This window comes from Mus caroli, chromosome 2 (genome assembly GCF_900094665.2).
Source record: "Mus caroli chromosome 2, CAROLI_EIJ_v1.1, whole genome shotgun sequence".
NCBI classification, from domain to species: Eukaryota; Metazoa; Chordata; class Mammalia; order Rodentia; family Muridae; genus Mus; species Mus caroli.
The window spans coordinates 30,778,696-30,791,184 of NC_034571.1; the positions used below are offsets into that span (position 1 = coordinate 30,778,696).

The window sequence follows — 12,489 nt, forward strand, 5'->3', positions numbered from 1 at the left end:
AGAGAGAGAGAGAGAGAGAGAGAGAGAGAGAGAGAGAGAGAGACCCCAGAGGGCTGGCCTCGCCATCCTCTGCCTAAACTTTAGGAAGCCAAGAAAAGAACTCACAGCCAGCTCCAAGAACACGCTTACATTGTAAACCAGACACATCAATTATAACTTTAATACAACAAATATTATTAAAAGCAGCAATTTAAAACCAAAATCTTTTCAAAGGTGCACAGGGTTATACTGTCAGTTGGCAGTAATGCAGCTATTATTTTGTAGGAGTGAAATGCTGCCGTGGGAAGTCCAGGGACCTGGTCAGGCCTTGTGCTAGGATCCCCGACAGGCACCCCTCCTGCCTTCCTGCTCCTCAGGCCCAGAGCTTCTGGGGCAGAGCAGAGGAGGGGCAGATGTACAGATAGCCATCCTAACTCTGGCTTCCCCAGTGGCCTGGAAAACATGTGTTGGAGGTTGCCATGCTCACTGAAGCCAACAGGAAGCCACAAATTTGACCCCAGTTCCCACATGCCTGCTGGCCTGGGAGTTGGCTTCCCAACTCTCCTTCCACCAGGCCCCACTTGGGGACCTCAGTGGTGGCAGCTGTGGGACTGACAACTGGGCCCGGTGTCCATCTGCTTATCCCTGCCTGAGCCCAGACAGGAAGGCAGAGGGAAGTGGGTAGCTGTGTCTATGAGAGGCGAGGTTTCTTTGCAAGGCACTATGGTGGCTGAGGTTTAAGGCAGGGGACATCTAACCTACCTCAGGGACCCTCCTTAATGCTCACGGGAAGGTGTGAAGGGGTCAGACCTAGTCATGGGAATACCAGCACCTTTGGTATAATCTGATGTCACCATGTGGTCCATCTTCCCACCCCCAGCTGGAAGCTACAGCAGCAGTCAGGGAGGCTGGTCTCAGTCTGCTGCCCTTGCCTCCCACTCCAAAGGCAGTTCTTTCCATTTCTCCTACTGAGTGAGTCAGTTTCTGTTTCTACAGGCAAAGTAAGGGCTCCCTGCCCACCTCCTGGTTTTGGTTTCTCCCCAGACATGGCTAAGCTTGACCATTCTAAGAATTCTATTTGTACCATTGATGACAAAGCCTTCCTTTCTGAAGGGAACCAATGATTCAGGCCCTTGTAAACTCCAAACCTGTTCCCAAAGTGATTGTCAGCTCCAGGGCAAGGCAGGAGCCATGCAGGAGAGGGGTATATTTTGTGCTTCTCTGTGGGGCCAAGGTTGCTTCACAGGTCAGAGGAGGCAGGGGTTTGATTCTCACATTTAACTGCAGCATGTATCCCTGGAAGAGGCCAAGGACAGGGGCCAGGGGGCCCTGGCAGGAGTATGTGGTGGCTGTACACACAGTGTTTGGGATGGGATTTAATCTGGCTTGGTCTTCTTCCCCATCCTTTCCTCCCAGATCTGTGTGTTTCAGACATGTCTATGCAGCAAGGCCAGGTCCCAGTACTGACAAGAGTAAAGGGTTGTTGCTGGGACAGGCAAACTTCTGGAAACCTTGGCCCTGCCTGACTCCCTTAGTCTCCCCTCCTCAATAAAGGACCCTGATTCCTGTCCCTTCCGCAGAGACCCAGCTCATCACTCCCTAGACTCTGGGTCCCAGGCATCCTAAACTTTCTCAGGCATCCCCTACCTTCCTGGGGTGAGTGGTACTAGTGAGAAAGCAGAAGACCCCCAAGGTTCTGTCCCCTCACTGTGGTCCCAGTGAGGACCCAGTGAAGCATGCCCAGTGAGGGACAGATGGGTGTACGACCGTGGAAGATGTGTGTCCACACAAAACACCCGAAAGGGGTGAGAGGGTAGAGGGCAGAAGATGGAGAATTGGGGACAACAAAAAACAGATCCAGGGGTTGCAGCCAGGGTAATGTCAGAGGATCCAATAAAACGTTTGAGGGGTATGGAGTGTAGTATTGACGAGAGAACACCAATGGGGTCTCAGAGACTCAGGTACAGCAGCACACAGGCCTTGGCCTGGCAGGCAGCAGGCAGGGGCCACAGGCAGGATGTCCTGTTTCACCACCACCACCCCAAGCCTGGTGAAAACAGGGACCCAGTGGCCTCTTCTGCCCCTCCTTTGGTTTGCAGGGATCTGGGCAGCCTCTGAGGGTAATCAGTAAGGGGTGGTCCCCTCCCATTCCAACAGGTACTGAACCTTGCCTTCTAGAGTGACCCTCCGCGCCAACACCCGATACTTTTCCCCGCAGGCCAACCGCCCGGCTGCACCAAAGTAGTTGGTGATAGAGGACTTGAGGTGGGACAGGGACGAGTCGTCTCCACTGATGCTTTCAAGTGTGTGGCTGTCGATGCCTTCATCCGGCTGCTCAGGGCCCACAGCTCCCTCTGCATTGCTGTCTGAGGTGCAACGCCCCTCCAGCTCCGCCGCCCTTAGCTTTGCTCGCAGGGGCCTGTGCACTTTGGCTGTCAGCTTCCTCTTGCGGCTGCCGACCGTCCATCTGTATTAGGAGGGGAAGAGGGAGATGCTAGGGATGAGTGGAAACAACCCGAGAGGCCTTTTGGTACCAGGGACTAGGTCGGACCCTGGGCATGGATTGTCTTGTTGGAGCTTCAGAGTAGACCTGCTCTAGGGAAACTGAGGCTCCAGAGAGGACATCGGCTGGGGAGTACAAAGGCCAGGATTCCAACCTGGGTATGTTCAGTTTTAAAGCGTATGCTGTTTGTATCTGGAGGGGTGGGTCACTGCGGTGTGTGCTTCCGAAGTCCCGCAGTGCAGAGAGAGACCTTGCTTAGGCTCTTTAGTGAGCTGGGTGAGCTACGTAGGGACAGGAACTGAAGGGCTTTGCACCACACAGGCAGAGGAGCTAACAAAACAGACACATTAGACAAACCGCCTGTTAACAGATGCCGAGACATGGGGGCGTAGTGAGAACTCAAGGGGGCAGGAAGATTAGGGACGTGTCGCTCAGTGGTAGAGCATTTGTCTAGTAAGCACGAAGCCCTGGGCTTGGTTCCTAAAGCTACAGAGGCAACAACAGAGAAGGACCCCAGACAGAGAGGTGCGCAAGCAGACAAGTTCTATCTTTATAGATAGTCTACACCCACAAAGTCTCCACATACTCTAGAATATGAATGCAGAGGGGGCTGTGGCCAGCAGTAAACCAGGTTATACTCTCAGCCAGACCTCACACTCTACCTTTCTACTCTGCTTAAAAGAAATGAATTTTCCTCTTAATGATCCTCGAATACAAATCAGACAGTCAGGAACGGAGAACAGGAGTCTGAGGCACAGATGACACAGTTAAGACCCACAGATGCCAAGAAGCCCAGAAGGAAATGGATTCTCTAATCAAATGGTCCCAGAATTGGGTCACTTGACTAGAGGGATCACATATCCACTGTAGGCAAAGAATCCCAAAAGGCTGCAGCCAGGAGTAGGGCGTGGCCAGGCTGCAGACCACGGTCCTGTGCAAGCCTGCAGCTCATACCCTCAGGAAGCTCACCTGGAGTCGTAGGAGAGGCTGGTGGAGGCAGACCCCGAGGTGCTGGCCGCATCGGTAGAATCCACATCTGAGAAGAAGGTCTGGCCTGAGCTGCCACTGAGAAGAGAGAAGAGGAGCCCTGCTATTGGCCTGGCCCAGCACTGAGGAGCTTCTCCACCTTCTGTCTCTGACATGGCATCCTCCATCTCAGCAGGGCCAGTCTCCTCACTGCCAAAGATTTTTCACCCTATGTCCATCTGTCCTGCTTTTTCACCATTCAGTCATCAGAGCCGAGTGTCAAGAAAACTTTCCCAGACCAATCTCCTGTGGCAGCGGACACGCCGGTGACACGGTCCACGAGCCAGTGGGCAGTCGTACAAAGTTTCATGGATTCAAACTGGGGGAAATGAGGCGGTTGGGTGATTAAGGAAGTCGGCTAACGCTGCATAGTAAGAACTGGTAAGCATAGCCCAGAGCTCCCATCTGGCTCTAAATCCCTCCCCTTCCCGATCCGTGACCAAGACAGCATGGTCTTCAGTGATTTCAGGAGTCAAGTGGTAAAAGATGAAATTCTTGCCCTTCAAATACTCAAATAGGGGTATTTCATATCCATGTGAGCAGATAGAAACAGGCTTCCAAGGCAGCTTGGGAGGATCTGAGAGGGCTTCCTGAAGGAAGTGATATTCTGAGTTTTTGGCTGGGCAGGGCACAGGGTGTTCCAGGAAGAGGACTCAGTATCAACATGTGTAAAACAGTGACAGTACGTACTCATAGCCCTTTTGGCCTTAGATGTGAGGCAAGGGAGGGGTTTAGAGAGGTGGGACTGCAGGCAAGTCAGCCGGAACCACTGCTTTGGAGGGCAGAGGGCAGTATGTGGAAAGCTGTAGTGTACAAAATTTTCAGGCAGCCCTGTGCATATCGGACCTTTCAGCTGAAGTTTCAGAAGGCCCATGAGGGGCGAGTCCACAGCCTCAGGATGTGTCCCTCCTTCATGCTGGGGCGTAGAGGCCCCCCTTACTGTCAATTCTAGAATAGCAGGTACCTTTTTAAACTCTGAATTTCATCCAGTGTGAAGTCGAATATACTGGCTAGGTGGTGGTCTGTGCTCCAGGCTGAGGTGAAGTCACTCTGTGGACACAACAGAGACGGGGTCAGTCAATGGACCAACGGACCTGCCTCTCCCCAGGCAGCCTTTTCCCCAGCTGAGGGGTGCCTGCTGTTCAGCCAGGACTGTGAGGGCTGCCATTCCTTGGGTAAAACCTGCCACTTGCTCTGGACTCTAAACTGTGAGCAGAGAGCCAAGTCACCCTGGTGTCTAGCCCTGACTTCTTTCCCAGCCACCCGATTTCTCATTTGCCTCTCTGGGTCTTGGCTGCCTCCATTGTAAAATGGGGATAATGCAGAGCCTGCTTTACTGGGGGCCACAGAAGCAGTTAGGACTCAGTCGTGACTATGAAAGTGTTTTGCAAACTGTAAAGCGCAGGGGTGCAGAGGCACACTGTTAACACCATTATCCACAGGGAGGGTTTCAGTAAGGACAACCAGAGAGGGAAACTGTGCTCTGAGACCTGCTTCTAGGCTGGGCTCAGCCAGTGCCTTCAAGTGTCCCATATAGAAAGTTGCTGCCCCGACACAGCCCCGTTTTGTCCACACTGGTACTGGGATATTATCTACCCCTGACTTAACCCGTCTTCTCAGGAGAACTTGTGGGAGATGAGACCGCAATAGCGGTCTTAAGGGTGCCTGACTCATCCTTGTTTCTCTATAATTGGAAGTAGGATATTGGGGTGTCCCTTTGGGTCGGGGGTAGTGCGTTATTTTCTGCACAGGACCCCTAATGTGTGTGGCCCCTGCACGTGGAACTGGAGAATAAGAAAACCAGGAACTAACACTGGGAATAGCATCTTCCAGCAAAAACTTTGATCTTTTTCTTCTATAAACTCGCCTTTTCTGCTGCTGGGGTTCCTGAGGCAACAAACTGTGGAGACAGAAAAGGGAGAGGGTGGCCCAGTCAGAGCCGGGGAGGGCCAGGCAGAGAGAGGCTCAGTGGGAGAGGCCTCAGGAGTGCTGGGGGGCAGTGGTCAGTATGGGATCAGGAGGGTTTGGGCAGGGTAGACGGAGCCTGGGTGGAGGCCATCCTCTGGGGCAGTGAATGTGGAGGGGCTTTAGAGAGGAGAAAAAGGAGAGGTGCCCCTAAAGAGGAGGCTCTGCCCAGCAGGGAGAACAGGGGCATGCCACACATTTCTGTGTCCTTTCACTGCCCAGTCCTAGTGCGGCAGGGCTGGGTCCCAGGATCAGGCTTCCCTGGAGCTAGGAAGTGAGGGACCTGTGTTGAGAGGGACCTAGAAGCATCTCACTAGCTCTCCCAGAGTGCCTATAGCTGGACCCTGCTGCGTCTAGGACTCCAGGTTTACAGGGGTGCTGCCACACTGCCTGGGCCCATTGCAGAGCTCTCTACTATCTGCAGAAGGTGGGAGCTTAGACAGAGAACCCAAGCTGGCTGCAGCCATGGTGGCCCTCCACCAGCACTGACCCAGGCTTGCTCTTTCCTTTCTTATGAAGCAGCTCGGAGGTCCCTTTGTCACTTGGCATCAACGCCCTGTCGGGAAGCAGTTTTCCTGGAGGGGCGGGTGGGACTCGGATGCGCAGTCGGAAGATGCATTTCTTCTTCTTAATTTCCTTGCCACACAGGAACCTGGGGTGGCAGGAGAGAGGCTTGGGCTGTCAGCTGATCCTCCGGAGACTGAAGCAGATTGCCACCAAGGCCAGGGGCCTCCCCGCCCCGAAGAGAATTCACAGTCCCCAGCTGGAGAATGTGGCCAAGTGCCTCCCTGTCCCTGCCACCTGAATGTATTCTATTCTTGCTCTTCCTTGAGGCTTCTTAGCCTTGGCAGCTGCAAGGCCACCGGGTACAGCACAGGACAGGACTAGTGGGACCCAGGTACGGGTGCCAGGCCTTAATGTTCTGTGGCCAGGAAGCACCTTCGGCATATCTCTTATTTCAACACTGGCTGAGTGAGGCCCTGAGGCTGTGTTCAAACGTAGGCCCGTTCTCAGGAAGCTGAGCACTGGGAGGCCAAGGGGTCCCATCCTCAATGGGGAGGTCTTATCGAACCTCAAACCACAGGAAGGTGTAAGCAGGTCACCCTCCCTGCAAGAGGCTTCAGGCAAGCTTTCACAGAAGCAAGGACTGTATCTCGTAGCTCAGACTCTCCCTGAAGCTCAGAATCCACCTAGATAGGCCTGTTAAATAGAGTCCAGAACTAAGTTTTTACACTTCTGTAAAAACTACTTGCTGCCAAAAAACGGAATGAAGGTTGGGAACAAGATGCCGAGGCAAGGACAGGAACAAAGTGCTCAATACACGGGACATGGTGGTGCACACTTGTAAACTCAACATGGAGGAGGTGGAGGCAGGGGAATCAAGAGTTTAAGCCTGGGCCAGAGTGAGACCCTATCTCAAAAAGCAAGCAAGCAAGCAAGCAAGCAAGCAAGCAAGCAAGCAAGCACACATGCAAGCAAGCAAGCAAGCAGCCAGCCAGCCTGCCAGCCTGCCAGCCTGCCAGCCAACCAGCCAACCAACCAACAAATGGAAAGGAAGCCAAGGGCTGAGCAGGGCTGGCTGACACCCAGAGACCATAAAGCAAAAGAATAACAATGTAAGATGCAGTCAGGGAGGGTGGTGTCATAAAAGGCCTTGAACATGGTTGAGGGGCAAATGAGTGTTAGAATTTGGGATGGGAAGGCAAAGGCTATGAAGTAGCCCAGAGGCTGAAGCCCTGACGGATGTTTTTCTAAGCTCTCTAGCTGACCCAGGCATAGAATGGAGCCTAGCATACAACTGAGTCAATGCTCTGGGCACTTGGGAACACTTTGCAAAGGAAGGCCTCTCGATGTCTTTATTCCCTGGATGGTGGAGGAGGAGGAGGAGGAAGAAGAGGAGGAGGAGGAGGAGGGAGAGCCAGGCAGGGAGCCCAGCTCGAGCAGAGGATGTGTGGTAGGAAGAGTTTTTAGATGGACATCCCAGTCAGGATCCACAGCCCTCCCTCCCTCCCTCCCTGCACTCACCGGCTCTTGTAACTGTTGAGCGCGTTGAGGAGGTGTGGCCCTCTTTCTGTCATGGGGGTGCTGGTGAGCTACGGGAAGCGGGCCAGCAGGAGAGTTAGATCTACAGAAGCATCTTAGAGGGCACCGGCCTGACCTTGCCACCCCATCTCATGCTCCAGTGGTCTCCAGGGGACAACCATTGGCTTGCAACCTTCTACCTCTCTGAGGTCAGGTTTCCCCATGTGTGATAGAGGGGAAGCTCCTGGCCTCAGTGTTTCAGGAGCTTTACAGGGCCGAGGCTGGAGCCTAGCGGGAGACCGCTTGCCTGTCATGCCTAAGGCCCTGGGTTCACTCCTCAGGGCTGCTTTCTAAACATCCACACTCCTATCCAGTGATGCCACCCTCTGAGGTCTATCAAGAATGGAACATGAACGCACATTTCACATACACAAATGTGCCCAAATGGCACTGTTTTTGATGGTGGGCAGAAAGAAGATGAACTATGTGTCCAGCTAGTAGACTAAGGAGGACATCAGCTCAGCCATTTAAAAGGTTATGAGAACACTAAAGGCCTGAAACAGCATAACACTAACTGAGAAGAGATGACCCAAAACAGTATGTAAATTCTTGTAAACTATAAAAAAGGGAACAGGATATAGCCATGATTTATTCCTAGTTATTTCTGAGTAGTGAAAATACGAATCTTTAAAAAGTAAACTTCGGTTTTGATCATTTAAAATTTTCCATTAGGAATACTTTTTTAAAAAAATATTTATTTTTATGAGTGTTTTACCTGTGTGTCTGTGTGTGTGTGTGTATCATGCGTGTGCAGTGCCCCCTGGAGGTCTGAAGAGGGCGCTGGATCACTGGAACTGGAGTTATAGACAGCACTGGTAAGGTGTCATGCATGTATGGGAGTGGGGCTTGGGATCTGGCAAGGGCAGTGTGAGTGATCCTACCTGCTGAGCATCTCGCTAGCTCTTATGCATATATACACCAGAAAAAGTTATTAAAACATTCTAGCTGTAGGGCCTGGCGAGGTAGCTCTGTGGTTAAGAGCAATTGTTCCAGCAGAGGACCGTGGTTTGATTTGCAGCACCAACACAGAAGCTAACCACCATCCATAACTTCAGTTTTAGGGAACCCAACACCTTCTTATGGCATCTGTGGTCACCAGGCACACAAATGGTGTGTAGATATGCACGTGAACAAAACATTCATGTGCATTAAATAAATCTAAAAACAACACTGACTCTATTCTTCAAGGCTTTCTGTGTGCCTTATAATTTACCAAACACCACCATAAATAAAGACATATATACAACTGATAGTACATGGTAAGATTTACCTATTTGTTACATTTTAAAAATTATACACGTGTGTGTGTGTGTGTGTGTGTGTGTGTGTGGTGTGTAGCATGTGCACGCCATAGCACATGTTTGGTGGGCAGAGGACAACTTGGGCCCTGGCTCAGTTCTCTCCTTCCACTCCCAGGGTCCTGAAGATGGAATTCAGGCTGTCAGACTTGGTGGAGAACACCCTAACCTCCTGAGCCAACGCAATGGCCCTTGTTTGTTTTTTACAATCATAGCTCATCAAAGAAGGGTTGGGTAGTGAGCGGGAGACATTTCATTCTGCAATACTAAAGAGGACTCTGAGGGAATTGTTAGGGCAGAGGGTTATGTAACCCCCATGGGAGTGTTAGGTAGCTCTCCAGCTCTGACAATTTCAAAGTCTGTTAGTTACAAGGCACTGAGATCCCCAGAAACACAATGCAGGACAAGATCAGCAGAAGACAAAGCCACTGTAATTTCTAACCTAGCCAGGAAATCTGCCAAATACCTTAGCAGAGAGTCCCGCCCACTTCAGCCACACTTGGCGCAATGCCTCAGCTCCCTATAGTGAGTTAGTGAGGTTCCAACTGACCACTGCCCCAACCAGAAAGCCCCTCCCTGGCACTGGCTTGGAGGTTCTGACTCAAGGAACTGCAGCACAAGGGTGAGAACTCGGATATCTATACCCTTGCCCTGCACTGAGCGATCCTGTGCGGGCACGTTTGGCCCCTGAGACCATATGTACCTTGCCAAGCTGCAGGAGCTCCCAGTGATGGTTGACAAAGGCCAGGATCTCCTCAAAGTCGAAGTACCGCTTCTTGCTCTGTACTCCCAAGTTATAGAGGGCCAGGTGAACTATATCCACCCTGGGTAAGAAAGCAAGGGCTAAGTGAGGCTGAGGGTGAGGGCAGAGGGCAGAGGGCGGAGGGCAAAGGGCAGAGGGCAAAGGGCAAAGGAAGAGCTGGTAGGAACAGGTCCCATCCTCTCACCATCGCAAGGGCAGCCTTTCAATATACTCTGGGCCTTGGTTACACACGGAGCAGAAGAACAGGTAGAAGCTGCGGGTAGAAGAGAGGGTCTGTGAGGAGAGGGTCTGTGACAGGAGGGTCTGTGATGGGAGCGCCTCTGATCCTTGGCCCAGGCCACCTCTCCCCCTCCCATCTGCTTCCCATAGATAGATAGCATCCACTGAACAGTGGAGGGGACAGGGACCAAGGAATATGTCTCCACCCCTCTCCAAAGATCACTGCCTTAGAACCTAGCTTAGTTCACAGGCTGGGTGGTAGTGGTCACCACTGTCCCTTCTGAGACCCCTCCCCTCCCCTTTGCCAGCCACCAGCCAAAGAAGTATACTAATTGATTTGGCAGATATAATATCTCCCATTAGCCTAGCCCATCCCCTAGAGACCATCCATTTCCCTAGTGGTGTTTACAGTAACTCTTGGTAAGAGAAAGGCAGAGACTTTCATCTCTCCTTCCTGAGATATTTGTAGAGTCTGGCACTTGTAAAGGCAGGAATGTGCTCGAGGTTCCCCACAAATCAGCAGCAACTAGGCATGTAGCCCAGCATGTTCCTTTGTTGTCTGCTGGCCCAGCACAGCCAGGGTCCCTTTTATCTTGGCTGTCTCCTGTTGACAAGTCTAGGCTATCACAGACCCCCCCCCCCTTTGTATGCTATCTGGAAGCTGATCACCTACCGGTCTCCAAACACCATAGGCTCACTAAGGCACTGTGTGCACGCCTCATGGAACCACTGCCTACACCGGTAGCACTGTAGCATCCGAAGGTACCACCTGGAGGCACAGAAGAGCTAGGTCAGCCATCACAGCCCATTTGACAGATGAAGTAGTACTTCATTTGACAGATGAAGTAGTTCAAATGGCAAAGTCAGAGGCTAGCTGGGCCATAAACATAGCTTCCAGACACTCTAAAACTCAGGACAGGGGGAGGAGCAGTCTGCCATCTACCGAAGGTAGAGACCCTGCCTCTGTGCAGACAGCCCAAAGGAGCAGGTTTCACTGTCCTTAGAGGCCCAGGTTGGCAAGCTAGACCAGATTCTGGCCCCTCAGCAAGACATGAATCTCCTCCACCACCAGTGGGTGATTATCAATTCCCAGCCCATGTGAGCTTTTATATAGTCCCTGATGTTCACAACCACACAAAGAAACACTAGTAAGTGAACTGTGAATCTGGGAAGGCACAGCTGGCAAAGCTCTGTGCCAGGTAATGGACATTTGTCAAGCCTAGGCTCTTAGCTGTCTCATTACTTCCACCTTTCTCAGGCTACTCCAAGACAAGCACTCGGTCTTCTACTCTCCATTGCTATCTGCACATGTTCTCTCTGAGCCTACTTTCAGGGCCCTTCTCTTAAGACTCCTAGGTAACTCTCTTGGCTCCCCTGGGTCCAGACCTGCTTTATGGCAGCTATCCTACCCCCTGGGCCCGCCCCTAAAGCTTGGTCCTCACAGACCACTCTGGGTCTCTCTTCTGAAGCCCCATTCTCCTGCAAAGTGACACAGCCTCAACATTAAAATCTGCCCTTCCTAAAATGACATCGCGGATCCGCCCCTCCAGATCCCGCCGCCTCCATGGCCTGACACCTAGGCTCCACCCTTGCTGTCACTTCAGGCCCGTCTTCCCTAGACCTAATACCCTGCTGGCACTCTGGATTTGCCCATCCAAGACACGCCTCCAAGGTCTGACACTAAAGCCCCGCCCCGCGGCTGTCACTCTGGGTCCACCTCTCTAGATCCCGCCTTCACAGTCTGACACTCGGACCCCGCCCCTGAGCTGTCAAGTTTCTCTAGGTCCCGCCTCTACAGCGTGACACTAAGGCCCCGCCCCATGGCTCCAGATTCGCCCCTCCAGATCCCGCCTCCAGACGCTCACACCACACAGCCCAGCTGTCACTCCGAGTTAACCCCTCCAGAGTCTGACGCTCAGGCCCCGCCTCTAAGCTGTCACTTGGAGTGCGGCCTTCCAGGTTCCGCCTCCAGAGCCAGTTACTCAAGCCCGCCCTGCCCCTCAGGCTGTCACTCAGGCCCCGCCCCCTGAGATGAGGTTCTCCCGGAGCCTGTCAGTCCCACCCTGCAGTCCCACGTGCCCCGCTCTGTCGCCTTACTCTCCAGGTCCGCCGCAGTAGCAGTAGCATTGCTGCTGGTTGGTGCGATGGGGCGAGTCCCAATCGAGTTCCTCCGGCTGGTAGGACAGCACCATTTTCACCGCCTGCAGCGTCTTGGCGATGGCGCCTTTCTTCAAAGCGCCACCTTTCTAGGGGGAGATAAGGTCCAGGTCACCAACCACCACCTGTCAGCACATAGCTATCAGGAGAAATGCTGCCAGGGTTTGGGGAGACTCAGACATTTTGAGCATCAGAAAAACGAGGAGCTTTTTCTTACCAATCCTAAACCCATCCTGTTTTCCTTAAAGATATTAATAGCATCAGTTGTAGTAAGGACACACACACACACACACACACACACACACACACAGAGTCTGTGAAAGAATATATTTATCTTAACAAGAGTTTTTAAAAAAAGGAAGTAGCCGGGCGTGGTAGCACACGCCTTTAATCCCAGCACTTGGCAGGCAGAGGCACGCGGATTTCTGAGTTCGAGGCCAGCCTGGTCTACAAAGTGAGTTCCAGGACAGCCAGGGCTATACAGAGAAACCCTGTCT

General features: G+C 52.4%; 1 protein-coding gene across 1 annotated transcript in view; it reads right to left on the reverse strand.

Moving 5' to 3' along the window:
• Positions 1-205: 205 nt before the first annotated feature.
• Positions 206-12,489, reverse strand: part of Phf19 (PHD finger protein 19) — an 18,172-nt gene continuing 5,888 nt past the window's right edge. Inside the window, exons 5-14 of the mRNA XM_029474191.1 lie at positions 11,933-12,081; positions 10,509-10,604; positions 9,801-9,869; positions 9,557-9,677; positions 7,499-7,566; positions 5,964-6,125; positions 5,321-5,408; positions 4,473-4,558; positions 3,452-3,547; positions 206-2,446 (exon numbers count right to left, since the gene is read on the reverse strand). Coding sequence (XP_029330051.1) covers positions 2,104-2,446; positions 3,452-3,547; positions 4,473-4,558; positions 5,321-5,408; positions 5,964-6,125; positions 7,499-7,566; positions 9,557-9,677; positions 9,801-9,869; positions 10,509-10,604; positions 11,933-12,081 — 1,278 coding nt within the window. The 3' untranslated portion in view covers positions 206-2,103. The remainder of the gene's footprint in view (positions 2,447-3,451; positions 3,548-4,472; positions 4,559-5,320; positions 5,409-5,963; positions 6,126-7,498; positions 7,567-9,556; positions 9,678-9,800; positions 9,870-10,508; positions 10,605-11,932; positions 12,082-12,489) is intronic.